Raw genomic sequence first — 24,440 nt, 5'->3', positions numbered from 1 at the left:
ATTTGAGTAGAACTGACATCTTTTTAAAAATTTTTGACTTTATTTCTTATCTTTTTAAAAAGTTAATAGATCACACAAAATGTTACATTAAAAAACATAAGATGTTCCCGTATACCCCTCTCCCCGCCTCCCACTCTCATCATTTTTTATTGCATTTTTTTTGAATATACATAGATAACAAAAAATGTTACATTAAAAAATATAACAGGTTCCCATATACCCCACACACACCCCACCCCACTCCTCCCACATCAACAATCTCTTTCATCATTGTGGCACATTCATTGCATTTGGTGAATACATTTTGGAGCACTGCTGCACCACATGGATAATAGTTTACATTAAGGTTTACACTCTCCCCCAGTCCTTTCAGTGGGTTGTGGTAGGATATATAATACCATTTAGGACAACTCCAAGTCCCAAAAATGCCCCCATGTCACATCTCCTCTTCCCTTTCCCTGTCATTAGAAACTACCATGGTCACTTTCTCCACATCAATGTTACAATTTCTTCCATTATTAGTCACAATAGTTCCATACTAAAATATTGGTAAGTCCACTCTAATCCATATTTTATTCCTCCATCCTGTGGACTCTGGGACAGTGATGTACACTCCACCTCTATATCGAGAGGGGGCTTAGATCCCACATGGATGATGGATGCAAGTGTCCTGCTTGCAGTTGTAGGCACTCTTGGTTCCCTGGTCTGGTGGTTGACCATCTTTACCTCCCTGTTAGCTGACCTGGGTAAGTCCAAAGAACCAGAGAGTAGGAGTTGCAACTCTGCTGAGGCTCAGGGCCCAGCTGGCACATGGAAAATCCAGAGATTCAAATCTCCTGAGTATATACCAACTTAGCGCCAACCACAGGTTCAGTAAAAGTGACAGAAGAGGCATGTGTAGAGAGGCCACATCTGAGTACAACTCCATCAAACTCAGAAATACAAATTCCAAAGTAGGGCCCATCGACATGGCATTGAACTCCAGAACCATCCACCATGACCATAGAACCTGTGGGTCTCCATGGCATTCAGGAATGCCAGTACCTGGCGTTGTATCTACTTTGGCTGTCTCTGGGGTTCTGCTGAGGTGTGCTTAAGCGCAACCACTCTGATGACCTCCTGACTCTTTTTTGAAGATTCTTAGTCATATAAACTCATTTGTCTTTGCCATTTCCCCCTTTTATTCAAGGTCAAAAAGCAGTCTTTAACACATGATCCTGCATGTAGGCTGAGATATTCTGCTTGTCTGAGTTGACCCTTTTATTCAAGGTCTCTTTCTAGTTGCATCAACAGCTAGTGATTGATAGTAATCCCTTGGCACCAGGGAGGATCATCCCTGGGAGTCATGTCTGATGCTGGGGGGAAGGTCATGGATTTACATGCTGAGTTTGGCCTAGGGCGTGGTCATATTTGAGTAATATGGAGGTTCTCAGGAGATAGTTCTTAGGCACCCTGCAGCTCTAGGCCTATTTCAGGCACACAGGCACACAGACTCATAAACATAGTCATCAGTATCAAGGGCTCATCATTGGACCATCATTCTTCATTGGTCTTTGCCACTGCACTTGGAGGATTGTTGCTGTTCCATTGGGGAATGTGACAGAGCTCCCCTGGCTGGGAACTCAGCACTCCCTCAGTTGTCATTTGTTACTATAACTACTATGAAAATACCCAACATGTATCCAAACATTTTTATGTACCCTGTATACATGCCCTGGAGAACTCCCTCCCAATCATGTGCCTCCCATCAATAACACCCACACCAGTGTTCCTCCCCTGACATAGTTGAAGCTCTCTGTGGTTCAAAACTTCTTAAAAAATGAAGCCTAATATATTGCCAAATTCATTAATAGTAAAATGAAATATATTGATAGGTTTAAAGATTAGAAATAGAATACATACTAATTTAGAAAAACTAAAATAAAGTAAAAATAAATTGGGGCATTAAAAATGAAAAATATTATAAAATTTTGTTTTTGACATTTTGCCTTTCATTACTATAATAGGTTTTGCCTTGTATTTACAGCGGCAAGACAATTTCTTTCATTTCTTCCTCAGTATCTACATCCTTTCTTTTTTTTTTTTCTAATTTTTAATTTTGTCTTCAAAAAATTTTAGATCACAGCAATTCACATATACAATATAGGGGACTCCCATATATCCAACATTAAACCCTTTTCCCTTTTCCCCAGCAATGATCTTTTCAGATGTTCATGTTATATTTGCTACAGCTGATGTACAGATATTGAAACATAGGTATCAAATACGGTTCCATTTTGATTTACATTATGGTTTATATTTTTGACTGTATAATTTTCTGAATTTTTGGTTACCTTATGTTTTACATTATGGTTTACATTTTAGCCTATGGACTTTTATACATTTTTGATGTAATTTAACATGTCCTATATCCATCATTACATGATCTTGTGGAATACTTCCATTTTCCATATAATGGAATACTACTCAGCTTTAAGAAGAATTGCCATTTTAATATTTAGTCTTTCAATCCATGAGCTTAGAATGTTCTTCCAGTTATTTAGGCCTTTTTTGATTTCTTTTAACATTGAGTTGCAGTTTTCTGAATACAAGTGCTTTACATCATTGGTTAAGTTTATTCCTGATTATTTGAGTTTTATCTGTCATATTTTATTTTCAGCACGCTTTTGACACTTTTATTTACTTTTACTGATATAATCTTCATTTCTAGACTCTCTTCCAAACCTCTCTCTCCTGTCTTTTCTTTTCAGGCTCTAGAACACCCTTTAGTATTTCCTGAAAATCTGGTCTCTTGCTTAGAAATTCTCTCAGTTTCTGTTTATCTGTGAATATTCTAATCTTACCCTCATTTTTGAAAGACAATCTTGCTGGATATAAGATTCTTGGCTGGAAGTTTTTCTCTTGTAGTATCGTAAATATATCATACTACTGTCTTTTTACTTCCATGGTTTTTGGTGAGAAATCAGCACTTAATCTTATTGGGTATCCCCTTTTATGTTATGCATTGCTTTTCTTTTGCTGTTCTCAGAATTCTGTCTTTGTCTTTGGCATTTGATATTCTGACTAGTATGTGTCTTGGAGTTGGTCTATTTGTTTTTTTTCAGATGGGAATACATTGTGCTTCTTGGACAGGGATATCTATGTCCTTCAAAAGAGTTTTCCCACCATTATTTCTTCAAAAGAAATTTCCCACCATTATTTCTTCAAATATTCCTTCTGACCATTTTCTCTTCTCTTCTTCTTCTGGAACACCCATGGCATGTATGTTTGAACATCTTTGGCTATCATTTATTTCCCTGAGACCTTGTTCAATTTTTTCCATTCTTTTCTTCATCTGTTCTTTTGTATGTTCACTTTCAAAGGCCATTTCTTCAAGCTCAATCATCCTTCCTTCTGCCTCCTCAAATCTGCTATTATATAATTCCAACTTTTTTTTTCATTTATTGCACTTTTCATTCCCATAAGATCTGCTGTTTGTCTATGTATGCTTTCAACTTTATCTTTGCCCTTATCCAATGTCTTCTTAATATCCTTAATCTCACTGATTTTATTAATCCATTGAATTTATTAAGGAGATTTTTTTTTAACATTTGTGATTAGTTGTCTCAACTCTTATGTCATCTGGAGGCTTCTCTTGTTCCTTTACCTAGGCCATATCCTCCTATTTTTTGGTGTGCATTATAATTTTTTTTTTTGTTGTTGCTCCTAATAGTGTTATTTATTTATTTATTTATTTTATTGACTTTGTAATAATATTACATTAAAAATATATATGTGAGGTCCCATTCAACCCCACCCCCCCCCTCCCCCCCCAACAACACTCGTTCCCATCATCATGACACATCCATTGGATTTGGTAAGTACATCTTTGGGCACCTCTGCACCTCATATACATTGGTCCACATCATGGCCCATACTCTCCTCCATTCCATCCAGTGGGCCCTGTGAGGATCCACGATGTCCGGTGATTACCCCCGAGGCGCCATCCAGGGCAGCTCCACGTCCCAAATACGCCCCCACCTCTCATCTCTTCCTGCCCTTCCCCATACCCATCGTCCACCATGTCCACTTTTCCCAATCCAATGCCACCTCTTCTATGTGGACATTGGATTGGTTGTGTCCATTGCACCTCTATGTCAAGAGGAGGCTCAGATTCCACATGGATGCTGGCTGCCATCCTCCCATTTTCAGTTGTAATCACTCTAGGCTCCATGGTGTGGTGATTGTCCTTCTTCAACTCCATCTTAGCTGAGTGTGGTAAGTCCAATAAATCAGATTGTAGGTGCTGGAGTCTGTTGAGGCTCAGGACCTGGCTATCACATTATCAGTCCAGAGATTCAAATCCCCTAACTATATCTTAAACCCCAACGTTAACTGCACCTCCAGCAGATTAGTATGAAAGTCTTATGAAGGGAGATCCCATCTGAGTCCAGATTCATCACACATAAACACCATTTCCAGAGAGGGGCCATCTGCCCTGGTAGTAAACCCCATCGGCCATGACCATAACTCTCATGGGTCTCTTTAGCCTTCATAGGAACCAATATCTGGGGGTTGTATCTGCTTTATCTGTCTCTCTGACTCTGCTCAGTTGTGCATGAGGGCAATCCTTCTGCCAGCCTCCAGACTCTTTTTTAGAAACTCGTAGCCATATAAACTCATTTCTCCTTTCCATTTCCCCCTTATTATAATTTTTTGTTGGTGTCTTGGCATCTTGCTTACTAGAGTGTTTATTCTGGGTGTAGTTTTTCTCTTTAGTTTAGGGCTTCCTGCCCTTTCTCCCTTGCTGGTTGTGCAGTAGGAGCCAAGGATGTAGTTGGTGCTATAATGCTTAGAGGCTCAAGATGCCCTCATTGCCCCAGGGACCCATGAAGCTTCTCCTAAATTTCTCCTTTGTCAGGGGTAGGGACAGGGTCACAGTTGTGTGGAATAATCCAAGTTGTGCAGGCCGAGACTGTAGTTTCCCAGAGAGACTGATGATGCTTCATGCTCCTTTCTCCCCTGCCTGGGGCAGGGATGGAGCTGCAGGTGTGGACAGCAATCTAGGCTCTGCTGGTTGAAGATGACCACAGTTGCCCCAGCAGACTTCTGATTATTCAGTCTGTGCCAGTGAAAGGCACTTGCAGTTACCTGGATAGGCTGGTACAGGGTCTGCCAACTTCTTCCTAGCCAGAGGTGGGGCTGAAGCCAAGTCTAGGGCTGCAGGCCAATCTGGGTGAAAGAAACCAGTTCCCACTATCACTGTGATTTTTGGTTTGCTAGGCTTCCCCTCATGCTGGGGGTGGAGTTGAAATGGCAGCCAGAAGCCTCTTTCTAACTTGGACAGATTCACACCCTAGCTGTTCCTAAAGTAATACCTTAACCAGCTGAGTCTGCTAATCAGTAGCTGAAGTCAGTGGCCAACTGTCTCCTCCTCCCCTGTTTTTGGGAAATGGAGCTTCCAGTTCCAGCCACAGAATAGTTCCTGAAGTGGCTTGTGCCTCCAGTGGAGGATGGGCACTGACCTCTGTGGTGTGGAGTGCTCTACTTAAGAATCTTTTTTTGCAGATAGGCAGTCTCTTCCTTCCATTCCTTCAAGAATGTTGCAGGATGCTCTTCTGATCTTTTGGAGCCCCCAAACAGGTGCTTCAGCTAGGTCCAGATAGCTCTGGGTGTTTACTAACTGCCCTGTAGTAGGAGCTGATTTTAGGAGCTCCTTACTCTGCTGCCATCTTGCTGGTTGTCCTTGTGCTTTAATTTTTGTTTTAACCTATTGCCAGTGGGGAAGAAGCAACCAACAAGTAAGAATTTTTGAATTTCAGCCATCACATCTCACTCCACCAAATTGCTTCCTAACAATGGTTTGGGTCCCTACACAAATTTAAAGCTTAGGGATTTTTTACTAAATAATAATTAGGTTACAAAAGAAATGTGTTTGAAACAATGATCATGAATAAAATAATACATATACTCACAAAGCACTTTTCTTTTTCAGAAAATAAATGCTTAAGGAATATGCAAAGCATGCATCTATAAATATAACACTTTTATAGTAATATCGTTAATGTCAATATTCTACATATTTTAAAATGGGAATCACTAAGAAGCTTTTTACATGTCTCTAAAATGAGTGTAAGAGGTAAAGTATACTGGCAAATTTTTTTGCCAATCTTCTACATCCTAAGTATGTATTCTTAACACTTAAAACAATATCAGGAGGAATCTTCTAAATTCAAACTTCTATTTATAGAGAAAAACAGATTTTATTTAGGAATCCATATACCTAAGCCCTAAAAAATAATTTTGTAGGTCTGAAGGTCAACTAACCCCGTGCCATAAAATTAATATTTTCTGGAATGGCACAACTATACTTAGCCCAATATTGCTACTTCCATTATGCACTTGAAATATCCTTCCGCTACCCCAGGAATTTGATAGCAGAGAGTTATATAGCTTTATGTCATCCAGCTATAATTTTGAGGTCAAGTTTACTCCCATACCACACAGACTCACCTTGGTGTTTTTATTGTAAATAATTTACCCTAGAAAGGCTGTATCATGAGAAGGAAGAGAGGGAAATTGTTATTTAAGCAAACAAAATTGATCCGAAATCATTTCACATTTCCTGCACTGTGATTTATCTTCCAGCAAGGATTGGAGGCAGGGGAGCATGAGGTCAGGGGCAGGTGAGCCTGTAGAGAGTGACATGAATATCCATCATTTGGAGGCTTCTCTTCTAACCCCTAATAATTAACAAGTCCTTCTTGCTCAAGTGCACTCCTTTCCCAAACTCCCTTTCCCTCCTTCTTTTCTTACTACTTCTAACTCCAGCCCCTCTTTTATATTTTTCACCCCATTTTCCCCAAATCTGAATGGAAAGCCACATTTCTGTTTGCAAAGGAAATATCAACTGACTTAACTTGACAACTGCATTTACAGAGAAATGAACACTCTCCAGTGAACAGGTCCTTCTCAGATTTCCTCATGAAGTTGAAGCTTCAGAGTAAGATTTTCAGTATTCACCAGGAGGACAGAAGTGAGTGGACAATAAAGAGTGCCCAGCAGAGAAAGAACATCAGCACATCCTAGCTGCTCTCATCCGTGGGTCAGAAACAGTCCTAGATGGGAAGGACACCATCCAGAAGGGCCACAGAACAAGACGGCTGTTAAGTGCCACCATAACTACACTTTCGTTTCCTTTTTTTAATGCTATTCATTCTTCAAACAATTATTGGGCATCATATTATACATCAACCACTATGGTAAGTGCCAGGGTTATAAAAATGAATAAAACATGGTCATTTCCATCCTAAATTTGCTCATAGTCTAATGAGAGAACAGACATCTGAAGTCAGTATTATTCTCCATCTATTAAGTGCAAAGACATAGAAAACTGGGGAGAGCTGAAACACTTTTAAAATTCCTGCTTTAGAATACTTTAGATAAGAGAAAATTAGACATTGGCTCCAGATCCTTGCACAGATGGCCAGAATAAGAATGACCACTGGACCCAGTCAATTGGGAGTATTAATTCAAGATTCCTGGAAGAAGTGGCCAGAGTTAAGTAATGTGGATAAAAACATTCTCCCAGGGGAACAGCACATGCAAAGGTATGGCATGGGGAATGGAAGGCCTGTAGGGATGGGCGGTGAGAGGCAAGAAAGGCAACCAGCAATGTGAGAAATAAGGCAGTGGGCTTGTCCTCCCCTGCCCAACAGCCTGTCTTCTCTTTCCTCATCTAGATGAGTTTGCTGGCCTGCATTCACACTGTCAAATCCCTCCCTAGGTGACCCTACCTGCCATCTTCACTTCTCTCTCTCTTTAGTCTAATCAAAATATAACTGCCATGTCACTACTCAGTTTATTCAACTGCAGAAGGAGCTAAATATCAATTTCCTTGTAGAATGATGGTGCAGGCTGGAGATAGAAATAAAATATGCCTGGCAATGTAATGGGCAATTATATAATGAAACTATGATATCGCCGATTTACATAAAAACTTAGAACCAAATACATGTTTAAAAAAAAAGTTGGGTATGAGATCTGTGAGTCAGAAGAAAGGGAAAAACTAAGATTTGTGGAGTTCTTGTTCTGTTCTTGCCAGAAGCTATCAAATTTTATCTCATTTAGGGCTGAAATTAAGACAATAAGAAAGATCCTCTTCTCATAGGTAAAATCAAGATCACAAATCCAGGATGGGAGACTATCTGTCTTTAGAGAAACAGAAATGGAATTTCACAAGAAACAGATCTGATCTTTTAGGTAAAAATAGATCTATATGAGTCCACCTAATGACATGCCTCTAATTTTAGCTAAATCAGAAGTAGAGTAACCAGAATAAGGAATTTTGTAGTTGGCTATGTGTATTAGTCAGAGTTCTCTAGGGAAGAACCAATAGGAGATATCTATAAATATGAGTTTTCACAATATTGTCTCATGCAAATGTGGGGATGCACAAATCCAAATTCTATAGCACAGCCTACAAGCCGGAAACTCTGATGAATTCCCCAGGAAAAACTGGCTGGCTGTAGTAGAAGTGGAAATTCTCTCGTCAGACTGCTGGGTGCATCACTTTTCTTTTTAACACAAGGGTTCTTAACCAGGGGTCCACGGATCAAAAGATTTCAGGGGAGGTCTATGAGCTTGAATTGAAAAAAAGTAATCAACTTATCTCTATTTGCTTGGACCTCTAACTGAAATCTGGCATTTCCTTCACTTAGGAATGTATGCAATAAATTACAGTAGTATTCATTTCATATTACATTACAGCTGTTGCATATCTCAAAAAATTGCTTACGCTCATCCATACTTCGAAATTATGGTAATTCTTAGACCAGATGCTAGTTAAGGGTCATAAAACTATCTGCTGCTACATTCTGAGAGGGAGTCTGTGGCTTTCACCTGACTGGTAAAGGGGTTCAAGGGGAAAAAAAAGGTTAGAACCCTTGTTTGAAAGCCTTCAACTGATTGGGTGAAATGTCTGTCATTGCTGAAGGCAATATCTTCAACTGATTGTAGAATTAACTCAATGATGATTTACATATATTTAATTTTTGTAAATAATTATTTTGTAAATAATCTAATTCACAAATAATCTAATTTACAAATATGATTTTCATATTTGTGAGGATACAAAATATCCTCACAGTAACAATTATGCCAGTGCTTGCTTGACCAAACAACTGGGCACATGGTCAAGTTGACACATGGGCATCATACCATGTTCTGCATTAATCCAGCCGTAGTTATCCCAGCTGGTAAGACAACAAGATTATCCTACTTCAACCAGAAGAGACACTGGCCAAGCCTAGAAGAGGCGACAATATGGTGGTCTTCAAATATTTGAAAGGGTGTTGTGTAGAGAAAGGATTAGACTAGGGATTTGTAGGTTTGGGAATAGGACCAGGGTCCCAAGGGCTGACATTTCAGCGAGGAAGTGTCCGTCCACCAAAAGCATCCAATACATTCTTGTTGGTTTACTGACTGACTTGTACCTTCAGAGAAAAAGTTTCCCACTTTCTTAGGCTTCAGAAATGTAAGCTAGAGGCACAGACCTGAAAGACTCTAATAGCAAGTGGACACAGGGCCTGTGACAAGACCCAAGTGAAACAAGGTAGGCAGGGAAAGCAGGGTCAAGGAGGCCAGGAGATATGCATCCCTGAGAGTAATTACGTACTGACCAGCCTTCCATGCAGCTTTCCTATCTGAATCTTACCCATTCTTCTAAATCGTTCTAATTATATCTAAATCCTCCCCATAAAGCCTTCCCCAGTTGACTTATGCGGCTTCAGAGCACAGGTCAAGAGACCCTAGCTTGAATTCTATCTTGGCCACTTGCTGCCTCAGGACCTCATTCCCCTATCAAGAACATGGTGGCAAGAGGAGATATAGTAAGAGTTAAAATGAGATCAAGAGGGTAAAGTGTTAGTTCATGGCACACAAAAAAATGTTGGTTCCTGTATTAATTAGCCAAAGTGGTACTGATGCAAAGTATCAGAAATATGTCGGCTTTTATAAAGAGTATTTATTTGGGGTAAAAGCTTACAGTTACAAGGTCCTAAAGAGGACAACTCAAGGTTACTTCCTACCAAACTCTGTTGCCACATTTGAAGCAAGATGGCAGGTGACACCTCCAAGGGTTCAGCCTTCCTCTTTCCTCTTAAGGTTCCATGGTCTCAGCTTCTTTGGATCTTAACTGTAGGCTGGCATAGGGCTTGTCTCTCTCCCCTGGGTTCATTTCTTTCTGGGCTTAGAAGCTCTTTTCTCTTCAAAGGTCAGCTGTAAACTATCAGGTGAATCACTCATGTCTTTTCCTGGGGCCTCTGCCATGTCAATGCAGCTGTCTTTCTTCCTCTGGGCATCATCTCTGTGTATCTACTACAGTGTTCTTCATTGAGCATCCATTTATATAGCCCACCAAAGGTCAGGGACTCAAACCTGCATGCCCTAGTGATGTGGTTGAATAAAAGCCCTAATCTTGATTCAATCAAGTACCCATAAAGCCTTTGAATTTAAATCAATCAAAGAGTATCATCATGCCACAAGGAACAGACCAGTTTACAAATATAATTATTTTCTCTTTTTGGAATTCATAAATAAGATCAAGCTGCCACAGCTCCCTTTCTTTCTAACAGTTTCATCCTTTTTCTCTTCCCTCTAAAATCCTATCACAGAGAAAGGTGAGAATGAATGGTGAAGAACTATATGCTTCTCTGTGCTGGATGACATGGGGTCGATAAGAAGCTTCCAGGTACATGAGAGGTGAGCAGAGGCCCACGAGGTATTTAGAAGCCCAGGCTGGGAGACTCTGGAGGGATGAAGCAGGTCGCCCCACCAGAACAGAATGCCGCAAGGAGGGTACAGAACACAGACCAGCCTCACCAACAACCCACTCCCACCAGCTCCATGTGAATTCCAAACACACACAACAGAGGAGGTGGGAACTCAGGTGCAAGAGAAGGAATCAGAAACTTAGATAAATTGCAGGGGGTACCGCACAATCCTAATGATTTCCAAGTTCCATACATGTGGCTGTGTACGCTATATGATTTGGAGGGTGAGGTTTGGTTCTGAGTTCTGTTTCTACTACTTTGTAGCTATATGAGACCTTGGGCAAGAAATATGACTTCTCTAGTAATAATAAAAAAACAAATAATAACACATTTACCGAACACTTAGTACACCCTACGTTAACTCACCTAACCCTCACAACAATCCTAGAGATGGCAATTCTTATTATCTTTATTTTACAATTGAGGAAACTGAGGCCCAGAAATGAGTCATTTACCCATTGTCACCTGAGATCCTAAATTTGCTCATATACTAGATAATGTAAACCATCCTCATGAAACATATTTCGCACAATTAAATGGGATATTCCATTTGAGAAAATGCTGTCTAGACTGACAATCACCATATGACTGTGACACCTAGGTAAATCAAGACATGAGCCGGGCACCAGCCTAAGAGATTTAATCATGGCAGTGCTTTCTGCTAACCTGCTGTGTTTCTCCACCTAGAGCCCCCTCAGCAGTTCACTCTTGTTGTGCTGCTTGTGTGCTTGTTGCTAGCATTTGGCAGTGAAAATCGGCTACATTCATTATTCCAAGAACATCAACACCATCTGATATCAGTTCATGAGGGTTCTTTAGCCATGCTTCCAATACAGGGTGCCCAACAACAAGTCAGTTTCAGACTGGAATTAACCCACCCAGCAGGCTGAGCGAAGGCCAGTGACAGGCTGGCAGGTGCTGTAGTGAGCTGGTGCCTTGGAAAAGCCATCTGCCTCCACCATCAGGAATTGTGAGAAAGGACTTGGAAGGTAAATTTCTTTTGTTAGATAAGTGATTTGAAGATGTTGATGTGACCCACCAAATGCTTTAAGAACACCTTCCTTAAGAGAAAATGAGGCCATGCTGTCCAAATTCTTGTGCAGATGGCCAGAAAGAAGAATGACAGCTTGGACCAAGGTTTTGTTTATTTGTTTGTCTTTAAATTGTTTTATTGAGGGGAAGTCTGTTTTCAGGAAGCTCTTATAAAGAGCAAAAAAGGTCCTGTTCATGTTCCTCTGTGAGGCAGTTTAGAAAAAGCAGGACAGGATACAAGATCCTTCCAGAAGTTTCCTCCCTGAGCCTCCTAAGAAAGTGGACAGCAGGATGTGATTTTAGTTGGCAGGGAGAGGAAGGTTGAGATCTGATGCCTGCATGGGTGAAATCTATGATAAGCTGGAGGTAAGTATATGTACAGGGAAGGGATAAGATGGGGTGTAGCAGTTTGATATGGCTATGAATTCCAAAAATAGATATTGGATTATGCTAGTAATCTGATCTGTACCTGGGCATGATTGAGTTATGATTAGGGTGTTGAGTCCCCACCCCTTGGTGGTTGGGGACTCACAGATAAAAGGCATGGCAAAGAGCAGAGTTGAGGGTTTTCTGATGTTGGAGTTTTGATGTTGGAGTTTGATGGTGAAGACTTAAGCTGGAGCCCTGGGTACTAAGCTCACAGAGGAAAGAGAAGCCAAACCCAGGAAGAAAGGAACCTTGAACCCAGAGAAAAGCAAGCCCCAAGAATGTAGGAACCCAGGAAGCCTGAAGCTTGCAGATGTTGGCAGCCATCTTGCTCCAAATATATTTTGGTGAGGGAAGTAATTCATGCTTGATGGCCTGGTATCTGTAAGCTCCTACCCCAAATAAATACCCTTTATAAAAACCAACCAATTTCTGGTATTTTTATCAGCACCCCTTGAACTGACTAATACATAGGGGCACAGGGATACCTTTGGGTGGGGCTTTGCGGGTTTTAGGTGGGACTAGAGTTGGGAGGATGGGTCAGATGGCCCAAGGAACTGGGGGTAGGGCTGGGTGGAACAGTTGAACATGGCAGATTGTCAAGTATGTGCTCGAAACTATAATGTTGAGAAAACCCTTTAGAAAATGTAATAAGGAAAGATTACCTGTTTAAGGTGCTTAAGGGGGCCATCTGGCACAAGGACAGGTTTCTAGGGAGTATGTGAGTGCTTATCTTGTCATAGTGTGTTATATCATTGGGTGGAGAGCCATAAAATGAGTGTGAAGGTATACCCACATCCTGAGGAGGCCTGATGCTCTCAAACAGAGGGAATTGTGTCTCTCAAGAGAACTGGTGGCTCCCAATGGGTTAGGGCAGTCGAGTATTCAAGCCCTCAGCATTGTTGTATCTGTGAATCTGGTAGTGAAGATTGACTGTCACTGCGGGCCCTGAGGGGAGGGGGAGAGAGGTATAGAATAGATGGAAGCAGGGTGACTTGGGGGCAATGGAAGTGTTCCAGAAGGTCATGCAATAATGGATAAAGGACATGTTAAATTACACAAAAACATATAAAAGTCTGTAGGCTAAAAACTACTCTTAAAGCAGGTATAACATTAGTTTCTTCTGATATATTTTTGTCTCCCATTTCCTATATATATATATAAACTCTTTCCTCCACAGTACTGGTATATAAAAATAAAGACTTTTTCTTTTTCTTTTTTCCATTTATTGAAATATATCACTCATACATAAAGACTTTTCTTAAGTTGTGGAAATGTTGTGACAAGGATGGGTCTACCAGTGATGGTCATTTGAAGGACCATCTCCAGTTCACAAGGTTCATGAACAGCAATGCCCTGGGATGAAACTAATAGCTGTGTGTGCAGAGTGGTCACTCAGAATTGGCACTAGAATTCCAGAATCTCTGCAACAGCAGCTCACTCAGTGAATCTGCATGGCAACCATCAGGAAGGTAGGTGGTCACCATGCCATGATCTGCTCTGAGTCTTCTTGTCACACACTATTGCTGTATATGTATGGTCTCATCACTGGAAACATCTATGTCTTGAGGATGAAAGGGCATCAGAAAAAAATGCTCCTAAACTCTATGCTAATCTTTCAATCAGTGGGCTCCTGGGCCAAGTTTCCTTGGATCTTGTGGTAGTTTGAATCATTTGTGGACCCCAGAAAATTAAGTTCTTAGATTGATCCATTCCTCTGGTGTGAACCTATTTTGAACCTTTGATTAGACTGAATACAGTTAAGTGCCATTTGATTACATCACTCCAGTAAGGCATAGCCTGGGATGAGTCTTAATCCTCTTACTGGAGTCCTTTATGAACTGGAATCAGTGGAGCCAGAGAAAAAGAGAGACACTCCCAGAAGCTGAGAGAGAAGGCCCCAGGAGACAGAGCTGAAATCAATGGAACACAGAAGCTGAGAGGAGGCCCCTGGAGCCAGAAGCTGAGGCAAAAGGACCTGAGCAGTAGGAGGAGACCAGCAGATACTGCCATAGACCTGATCACTCAGAGCTGCAGCTCAAGGAGAAAGCATCTCCTGAGGATGCCTTGATTTGGACATTTTTCTCAGTTTTAGAACTGTAAGCTTATAACTTACTAAATCCCTATTGTAAAAGCCAACCCATTTTTGGTATATTGCTTGGCAGCCTTTAGCTAACTAAAACAGACCTCATGTGTTCTTTTAATCAAAAAAAATAGACCCCTAGATACCCCAGCTCCCACAGGAGAAGAAAGCAGCTGATCTGAGGGTCTGAACTATAGGGGAAACGAACCCAACTCTGAGTGCTGGAACCAAATTAAACAAAGGAAATATCCAACTGAATTATCAGGGCAAATATCCAAACCAGAGAGGCTCATGGACGGAATACCAGAATTTCATAATCAACTCCTTTGAAACAAGACTTCTCCAAACTCCTAGTAAATGTCAAGGATGAAACAATCCTAAAAGTCTCACAAATTAGGAGTTAGACAGAGAGGTAAAAGATGGTGGATACATTCCCCAATGGAACAGCAACAATCTCCCAAGGGCAAAGACCAGTGAAGAAGGATGCTCCAATGATGAGCCCTTGATACTGATGACTATGCTTATGAGCCTGTGTGCCTGAAATTTCAACTAGGCCTAGAGCTGCAAGGTGCCTAAGAGTTACCTTCTGAGAGCTTCCATGTTGCTCAAATGTGGTCACTCTCTAAGCCAAACTCAGTATATAAATGTATTACCTTCCCCCCAGTGTGGGACATGACTCCCGGGGATGAGCCTCCCTGGCACTGAGGGATTACTCCCAATCACTAACTGGTGCTTCAATTAGAAAAAGATCTTGAATAAAAGGGGGAAGTGGTAAAGACAAATGAGTTTATATGGCTAAGAGTCTTCAAAAAAGAGTCAGTAGGTCATCAGAGGGGTTGCACTTATGTATGCCCCAGGAGGATCCCAGAGACAGCCAAAGTAGATGCAACCCCAGGTACTGGTACTCTTAAGTGCTACAGAGACACACAGGTTCTATGGTCATGGCAGTTGTTGGCTCTGGAATTCAGTGCCTTGTCAGTTGGCCCCACTTTGGAATTTGTGTCCCTGAGTGTGATGGAGTTGGACTCAGATGTGACCTTTTTACATATGCCTCTTCTGTCACTTTTACTCAACCTGTGGTTGGACTGGGATTGGTATATATTCAGGAGACTTGAATCTCTGGATTGGCCATGTGCCAGCTGAGCCCTGAGCCTCAGTAGAGTTGCAACTCCTACTCTCCAGTTCATTGGATTTACCCAGGTCAGCTAACAGGGAGGTGAAGATGGTCAACCACCAAAACAGGGAACTGAGAGTGCCTATAACTCCAAGTTGGAAAATCCCATCCATCAACCATGTGGGATCTAAGCCCTCTCTCAATATAGAGGTGGAGTGGACATTACCATAGCAAGGTCCATAGGATAGAGGAATGAAATATGGATTAGAGTGGACTTACTGATATTCTACTATAGAACTATTGTGACTAGTAATGGAAGAAATTGTAGCATTGATGTGGAGAAAGTGGCCATGGTAGTTGCTCTGGGCAAGAAGAGGGAAGAAGAGATGTGATATAGGGGCATTTTTGGGACTTGGATTGTCCTAAATAATATTGCAGGGCCAGATGCTAGACATTATATATCCTGTCTTAACCCACTGAATGTATTGGGGGAGAGTGTAAACTACAATGTGAACTATAATCCATGTGGTGCAGCAGTGCTCCAAGCTGTATTCACCAAATGCAATGGATGTTCCGCAATGTTGAAGGAGGTTGTTGATGTGGGAGTAGTGGGGGTGGGGGGTGGGGAGTGGGGTATGTGGGAACCTCTCATATTTTTTAATGCAGCATTTCTTGTGATCTATGTATCTTCAAAAAATACAATAAAAAATAAATGCTCACAATAAAAAAAGAAAAAAGATGGTGGAGAAAGAAGCGGATGTGGCTCAAGCAATTGGGCTCCGGCCTAGCACATAAGAGGTCTGTGGTTTGGTTACTAGAGCCTCCTAGAGAAGACAGCAAGCTCATGTGATGGGCAGGTGTGGCAAGCTGACACAGCAAGATGATGCAACAAGAGACACAAGAAGAAAAAAATATAGCAAGTGACACAACGAAGCAAGCAACACAACAGAGGTTTCCAGTGCCTCCTAAAGAGGATGAGCAGGACGGTGAGCTGGCATGATGGGCAGGTGCAGTCAGCTGATGTGACAGGATGACACAACTAGAGACACAAGAGGGAAAGCGTGACTAGGGACACAACAAAGCAGGGTACAGGAGTGGGTTAGGTGATTGGGCGCCTACCTCCCATGTCGGAGGTCCCTGGGTTCGGTTCCCGGTGCCTCCTGGAGAGACAGGGAAGACAAACAGACATGGCAAGTGCAGACAATGAGGGAGTGGGGAGAGATAAATAAATAAATAAAATAAATCTTAAAAGAAAAAAGATGGTGGAGAAGTGCAGACATTTAGTGTTTCCGTCTACTGCCACAATCTGTTTCTTCATTGCAAACGCCTGACTCTCAGCTCACATGTACAAGAAAAATGTACCACCCAGGAGATGTGAAGTCACAGAGCCTAGCCCTGCAGGGTTGTTTATCTGGGCCAGCAGATGGGGCTGTGTAGCTTGGACAGCTGTCCCATCCAGGGGGTCCAGTCTGGTGTTAGGACCAGGCAGTTTGCACTCCCCACATCTCCCCTGCCCTATGCCTGTACGCAGGACACAGCTACCCCTCCGTGCAGCCTCACCTGCACTAATGATGGTTTTGCAAATGAAATGGACTCATGTATATGGCATGCTCAACTTTGAAGATGGAAGACATTAATTAGAAAGGGAACATAATGATCTTCAGGTCTTAAAATTAGGAGGCTTAAAGTTAGTAAGTATTATCATCAGTAATTTTTTCCCAATATTATTAATAGTTTTGAACTCAAAAGTTTCTCTGAATCAATAGCCTTGCTTTGGCACAGCACAAGAATCCAGACTTTGGAATTTCACTAGCAATGCCACGTCTACCACCAAGTCAAACAAATTACTTCTATGTAATCTGTAATGACCTAATTGAAACCGGGTTTACATGTGTTTAAATAGCATAGTTTTGATGGAATGAAAATATTTTGGTAGGCGGCACAACACATGTTGAGGAAAATTTACAGAGTTCTCCCTGTCCCATCGATTTCCCCACTTACCTGTAAGGGCACCATTTTGGAAATGGAGGGGAGAAAATGGAAATGGAGAGAGACAGAGAGGGAGAGAAAGAAGGACGGTATCAAGTTCCAAGTCTGTAAAATAGCGCCATTAACAAACCCGTCACTTGTCAAAAATGAAATAACATGGTTTGAAAATATCTTTATTACTGCCAGTTAATAGTCACAGGACCCTGGGGAAACAAGAACTTTCAATAACTCAATACTGGTAAATGCTACTGTTGTTCTCTAAACATATGTCCTAGAAACTTGGGGAGGCTGGGAACTTTTGCTCAAATGAGGGTGAAGGTGTAGGATTTTTAAATGGGGAGAGATGTAGTTAGGAAAACAAAATTAAACATGTATAAGAACATGCATTTGGTAGCACTGAAGTTGAATATCAGATATGACTGGGAAACCTGGCTTGTTTGGATTACTGCATTTTGATTTACCAACATCTTGAATATAGGGAAAAAATTCAAAATGTACAACACTGCCAACCAAGATGGGTTTTTGTTTTTTTCTGGGTGTGTGTGTGATCTTTTTATTTGAAATCTTGCTACTTTATATCTGCAGCTACCAAAAGTGGCTACACTGCAGATTTGGGATATCAAAATAGCTGGATTTGTGTTTACAGCTCTGATGGTGTAATCGTTAACTCCAAATGTTCAAGAAACAATAACATTAGTGAGATGAAGTCAACTCTAAATTAAAAGTCAGTGTTTCCATTACCCACCCTAACAGCATTTTCAGTTTATATAACTTGATCATTAAATAATGCTCCAGGCTGAAAACCTGGTCTGTGTCAATCTTGGACTAAAATAGTTTGCAAAGCTCTGAAGTTTGTTTTCCCTTCTCTTTTATCCTTTTTCAGGAATGTGTTGGTTGTAAATACTCACATGAAACTGAACAGAAAAACAAAAATCTGTAACACCTGATTACCCAGCACTGTTGCATACACCACTGGTTTTTCCAAAGGAATTTATGATATTTTTGAAGCACACCCTTCAAGGTGCTCTGGGATGGAAGTAAAGAGCTTAGACGTCTTTTCCAACTCAGTCTGTTAGCATATCCCTGCTCTACTGGTTACTTAATAAAAAATATGGAAACTACAAATTGGAACTTTAACTTGGTAGAAATTTAGTTGATGGTTATCACTTCCATGAAATTAGCTCTTTGTGGAACAGAGCCTTAATATGGAGACACCAAAAAAGGAAAGAAAGAAAAATACATTAGATTCCGATATGTTCAATAAATATTTCAGGAAAAAAAATACTAGTATAGGGTATTTAGGCATGAATAAAAATATCTCCAACAGAGACCTGGAAATATCATGCTATCTAGAAGCCTAAGTATTTAGGCTGTGAGGTTAGAAAAGGCAGCCCTCGCTCCACAAGACTGGGTTGGCAAGGAGAGCACAGGATAAGGCATGTCAAGAAACCAGCTCTCACTACACCTGAAATGGCCTCCTCCCTTCACTATTGAGAAAGACATATTCAATATAGTAATTTAGATCCAGCCAAAATATCTAGGTGATTTGGATATACACCCCTTAAAGGAGCCACCAAAGCAAGGACAAATGTGTGTGCAAACATTGTGATTATACCAAAAGCCATTCATTATTCAATTTGGACAGATTGTAGGTTATGCGAATATATCTCAATAAATCTACTTAATAAATACATAAACAATTGTGCAAGAATAGCCAGAAATAGCAGCTTTTACAGCAGGGCAAACAGAGAGATTGAGAGGTGAAGAATTTTCTTGTTTGTCTGTTTTTTAAATTATTATTGCACAAATAATGAAAATGCTCCAATAATGATTGTAGTGAAGAATGCACAATTATGAGATTATACCAAATACCATTGATTACACATTTTGGACGAACTGTATGCTTTATCACTATATCATTAAAATTGATTTGTTAGAAAATGTGTGTGCGTGTGTGCGTGTTAAGTTTGTATGCCTTTCTGTCTCTCTGTCTCTGTCTAAATGTTATACACGAGAACATGCACAGAGTAAATACATTTATAAATGTGGACAAGGGAGTGTTGTTTTAACATTTCCTATTATGCTTTTATTTTGTCCTTTGTGGACTTGTGGAAAACCATCATAACGGATAAAAATGGAAATGCCTGGTCTCTCTGGTTCCAAAGAGAGCATGTATTTCACTTCCTAATCTAGGCACCCCAGGGGAGGCCTTCTTGCAATATCACTCAGCAAATGAAATAACTTACAGAAATGGGCAAAGTATATATTTATAAAATCAAATTTTAGAACTTTCATAACTTGTAATATATCTTGCGATAAAATACTTTCAGTAATGAAGAACTCATATTCATGAAATAGACTTTTTATGGGTAACGCTTATGGCTATAAAATCCTTCCTTATGGTCCTAGGAGTGCCCTACCAAAAAATAGCCCTAGAGTAGACATATTATTCTACCAATGGAAGAACTTGTAACATTGACATAAAGGCGGTGGTCACCAGAGATTCCAAGGGGAGGGAGAGGGAAGAGGAGGTGGGCATTTTGGGGATATTGGAATTGTCCTGCATGACATTGCAATGACAGATATAGACCATTATACATTTTGTCAAAACCTATAAAAATGTGCAGTCCAAAGTGTAAAATACAATGTAAACTATTGACCATGGTTAGTAGCAATGTCTCAATATGTGTTCATCAATTATAACAAATGTACCACACTAATAAAAGATGTTGTTAATGGGGAAAAGTGGGGGAGGGATGAAGTGAGTTATATGGGAATCCCTTATATTTTCGATTTATCATCTATGTAATCTAAAGCTTCTTTAAAACTCATATTTTAAAAAAAGAAATAGCCAAACAATGTTTAGTTAAGAAACACTTTAAAACATTGCTGCTAATAATCCTACTAAGTCCAAAAAGATTTGAACCTGGCCAAATATAATAAATGCTCCTTTTCATTATAAGATATCCAAAAATACTATTATTTACATGTAGCATTCTATCCAGCTTTTAATAACAGGATGAAAATTGGTTTTCACCAAACACTGAAACCACATCTAAACAATGGAACATTATTCAGCCATAAAAAGGAATCAAATTCTGATTCATGCTACTATACAGCTGAACCTTGAAAACATTATGCTAAAAGAAAGAAGCCAGACACATGAAACCACATAGCATGCAACTCCATTTATATGAAATCTCTAGAATAGGTAAATCTAATAGAGTGAATTTGTGGTTGCCTAAGAATGGGTGGGGAGGGAATGGATATGCTAATGACAGAGGTTTTTTTCCTTGGGGTATTGAAAATGTTCTGGAACTAGATAATAGTGATGATTACAAAACTTTGTGAATATACTAAAAACCACTGAACTGTACACTTGAAAAGGGCAAATTTTAGGATATGTGAATTATACCTTAATTTTAAAAAATTTCAATAAAATGGCCAAGTGATTATTAACTTTAGGTCTGTTTGTATCTAAAAGATATACATTTAAGGACCCTGAACAATTTATAAAGAAGAATTCTACTAAAGAGTACTTTACTACATTTGAATTAATACTCTTTGGTCCATGAATAATCTTTATCTCCATTTTATGTTACAGGGAAAGGTAGGTTTACTTCATATGGTTTGAATTTGCACTTAGGAAAGTTCAAGAAATTTCAAAACCACAAATGGGTTCTTAAAAGGAAAAGCTAGCAAATTAAAACTGTTATTACAGTCATTTTCAAATGCCCTAGAGTTTCTTTAGGTTTACCTTGTGCATTGTATTCCATATATTTAAAGTATTTCTTCCAGTAACTACAGCATCACCTTACAAAAACTGAAGTAGGATTTATCAAATGGCAGGTTAATTTTGGAAAGATCACACTGCCTAGTGGGTTAGGGTTATGGTCATAACACAAATATGTGTTGGCTTTTTTAAGATCATAAATTCTAAATATAATATGCATGAAGCGTTATTTGCTTATGAATACCAATTAAAAAAAATCACAATTCGAAAAAAGTGTCTTTACATTTTCCCATAAATATATACGAAAGCTTATATTTTGCTTTATAACAGGAGCGATACCACTCCAATATAATGTTATTCAATTTTTATTGACTTTTACCGTGTTAGAAATTTTACATGTCCTGTCTCACTAGTCGTGCTGTAAGCTTCACAGGCTGTATGTCCATCTTGATTTCTCAGTTGAATTCAGTGATAACATCTTATACACAGATAGAAGCCTTATATCTATGGGGAAGACTCATTATGTTGCTCTCTTGCCATATTTTCCATGGCAAAGCTTCTTTGTATGTACACATACTACATTGGATTGCCAAATGACCACAAAATTAGCACGCACACTATAATGCAATTATTTCATAGATTCTTTTTGTGTGCAGACCTTTATTATGCATGGACATAATATGAAAAATAATACTGTAATACTTACAGTTGTAGCCAGGTGCGATACGGTGTTGTGCTTCAAGGCTTGCCAATGTGATGTGAAAAATGATGTGCAGCAACAGGAACGAAAGACTGGTAAAGCACAGCGACTTTAATAACCGTCCTGTATGCCCTAGGGAATAAAAGGCAGAGGAACTGTGATAGAACTTGAGACAAGACTTACTCATCCTGCCCCCTCACACAGCATGATAATTTTCTATATAACCTTTTATGTAAACTGAGTCAGAGGTATGGGAAGTATAACAATTATTCTTTTAAGTACTAGTCTGTGGCTAAAATCTACCTTATTCCCTCTGGAAAATTGTTCAATAGGCTGCACATTGTTTAAAATTTTTCCACAAAAGAAGATGCTTTCCTGTTTATCATATAATATTTTACAGTGAAACCACAAAAAGCTCCTGGCCTGCAAAGTTTTATAAGGGAGTTCTGCCAACACTGAAGGAACAGATAATCCCTATCTTAAACAAGAAGTTCCAGAAAGTAAGAAAACAGTGAAAGTTTCCCAAAATGTTTTATGATGTTAGAGTAACTTTAATTTCATAATTACATAAGAATAGAAAAGAAAATTACAAACTCATTTTACTTATGAACATGGATACAAAATTATATTTAAAAAAGATATAGACTAACCAAATGAAATAGCCTAGGAAAATTATAACACATCATAATCAGGTAGGTTTATTACAGAAATGCCAAGTGTGGTTTAACATTTGTAAATGTATTAGGTTTAATTCACATATTAATGGGCTGATAATAGGTATACCAAAAGGAATTCATGAAGTTCAAAATCCATTTATAATTGTAAAAATCACTCAGAAAACTCAGAACAGAAAACAACTTTAGCATGATAAAGACTTTATTCCAAAACTAAATAAACATTCTTTTTATAGTGAAATTTTAGACATAGTCCCATCGATGATCAGAGAATGATTAAAGACATTTGATTTCATTGCTGCCATTTAATATATCACTTAGAGTACTGGACAAAGCTGTAAGATAAGAAAAATAATTAAGAGTTGAAATAACTAGAATTATTTGCAGGTAATATGATCAAATGGAATTATCTGAAGACGATATCAGCATTATAGAATGCCATACTGAATATGCAGATCAACTACTAGAACCAAATACAAGAATTCAGAAAAGTATTCAGATACAAGAAGGTCTTACTAAAATCAGTAAAGTTCCTCTACACTACCAATATCAAATAGAAAATAAGACACCACTTAAATTAGCAGCACAAACTATAAAGTGTTATGATGGTTTTATAAATGTGTCAACTTGACTAGGCTACAGTCCCCAAATATTCCATCAAGCACTCAGCTAGGTGTCACTGTGAAGAGAATTTATAAATCTGATTAAAGTCCATAATCAAATCACTTTGACTAAGGATGATTTTCCTGGTTAATCTGGATGGAGCTGATTCCAGCAGTTGGAAGGCCTCAAAATCAAGCTGAAGATCCCCAGAGAGAGACAAAGAGCAAGAGACAGGCAAGAAATTCTGCCTGTAGTCGGCGGCTGCAACCTGTGCCTGTGAATTCCAGCTTGCCCACGATCCTTCCTTCCTGACAGCCTGCCTATGGATTTGGAACTTGCTTAGCCAGCTCCCATAATCATTTACAGAGCCAATGTCTTGTAATATATCAATATCCCAAATTCAATATACAAATTCAATATAATTTCAATTAAAAAGCCAGCAAAACATTACAATAGACATGTCTTAAAATACATATGAATGGCTTTTTAGAAGACCTCAAGAAATATATTTTTAAAGTATATTTGGAAAAATAAAAGTTGATGAATGGCAAGGTCAATTTTGAAATTTTGAGAAATCAGATCATAACAGGGAAGGTTTGTTTATCTGAAAGTGCACTAAGGCAAACTACAAACTCATAAGCTAAACCAAAACATCAGAAACTTAAGATTCCTTATAGAGAGAAAAAAAAATTAAATGGAACACCATTTAGAACATGGCAACAAAACTATTTATTTATATAGCCTTGATAAAAGTCAAAGGTGACCACCCAAGTCAAGAGGCAAAGGATAGGTTATGCAGCAAATGTAAACTGGCTGAAAAGATTTTTAAAAAGTTAATGCTAGAGGTGGTCTCCAGATGAAAAGAGGCCTAAATGTGAAAGATAAAACTCTAAAGTTAATAAGTATAACTATGGAAAAATAACTTGGTGACTTTGCAGTGGGGCTGCCTTCTAAAACAAGACCAAAGAACATAAACTATCAGGCAAAAAAAGGTGTATTTGACTGTATTAAAATTAGAGATTCTACAAAGATCATCAGAAATAGTTAACTGGCAGATGATTAGCTTTGTCACTGATAGTAGATTATTGATATTTATATATCTATTGATAGTAGATTATTGATATTAGATTAGATTATGTAATATTTAGAATAAAAAAAGAACTCCTGCATGTCAACTGAGAAAGAAGGGGATGAAACCTATAAATAAGCATCTTAGAAGGAGAAACCTGAGAAGGCAGTCTATTTACACAGAGAGGCTAAAAACCTTTAGCAGTC

The 24,440-nt window shown here is 39.2% G+C and overlaps 1 protein-coding gene across 1 annotated transcript in view; it reads right to left on the bottom strand.

Annotated features, from left to right (window-relative positions):
* PIEZO2 (piezo type mechanosensitive ion channel component 2) overlaps positions 1-24,440 on the bottom strand; it is a 504,324-nt gene that overhangs the window by 285,502 nt on the left and 194,382 nt on the right. Inside the window, exon 3 of the mRNA XM_071208436.1 lies at positions 21,895-22,020. Coding sequence (XP_071064537.1) covers positions 21,895-22,020 — 126 coding nt within the window. The remainder of the gene's footprint in view (positions 1-21,894; positions 22,021-24,440) is intronic.

This window comes from Dasypus novemcinctus, chromosome 16, assembly GCF_030445035.2.
Source record: "Dasypus novemcinctus isolate mDasNov1 chromosome 16, mDasNov1.1.hap2, whole genome shotgun sequence".
Lineage (NCBI taxonomy): Eukaryota > Metazoa > Chordata > Mammalia > Cingulata > Dasypodidae > Dasypus > Dasypus novemcinctus.
The sequence above is the reverse complement of the archived record's forward strand: the minus strand, read 5'-3'. Positions and strand labels throughout refer to the sequence as shown.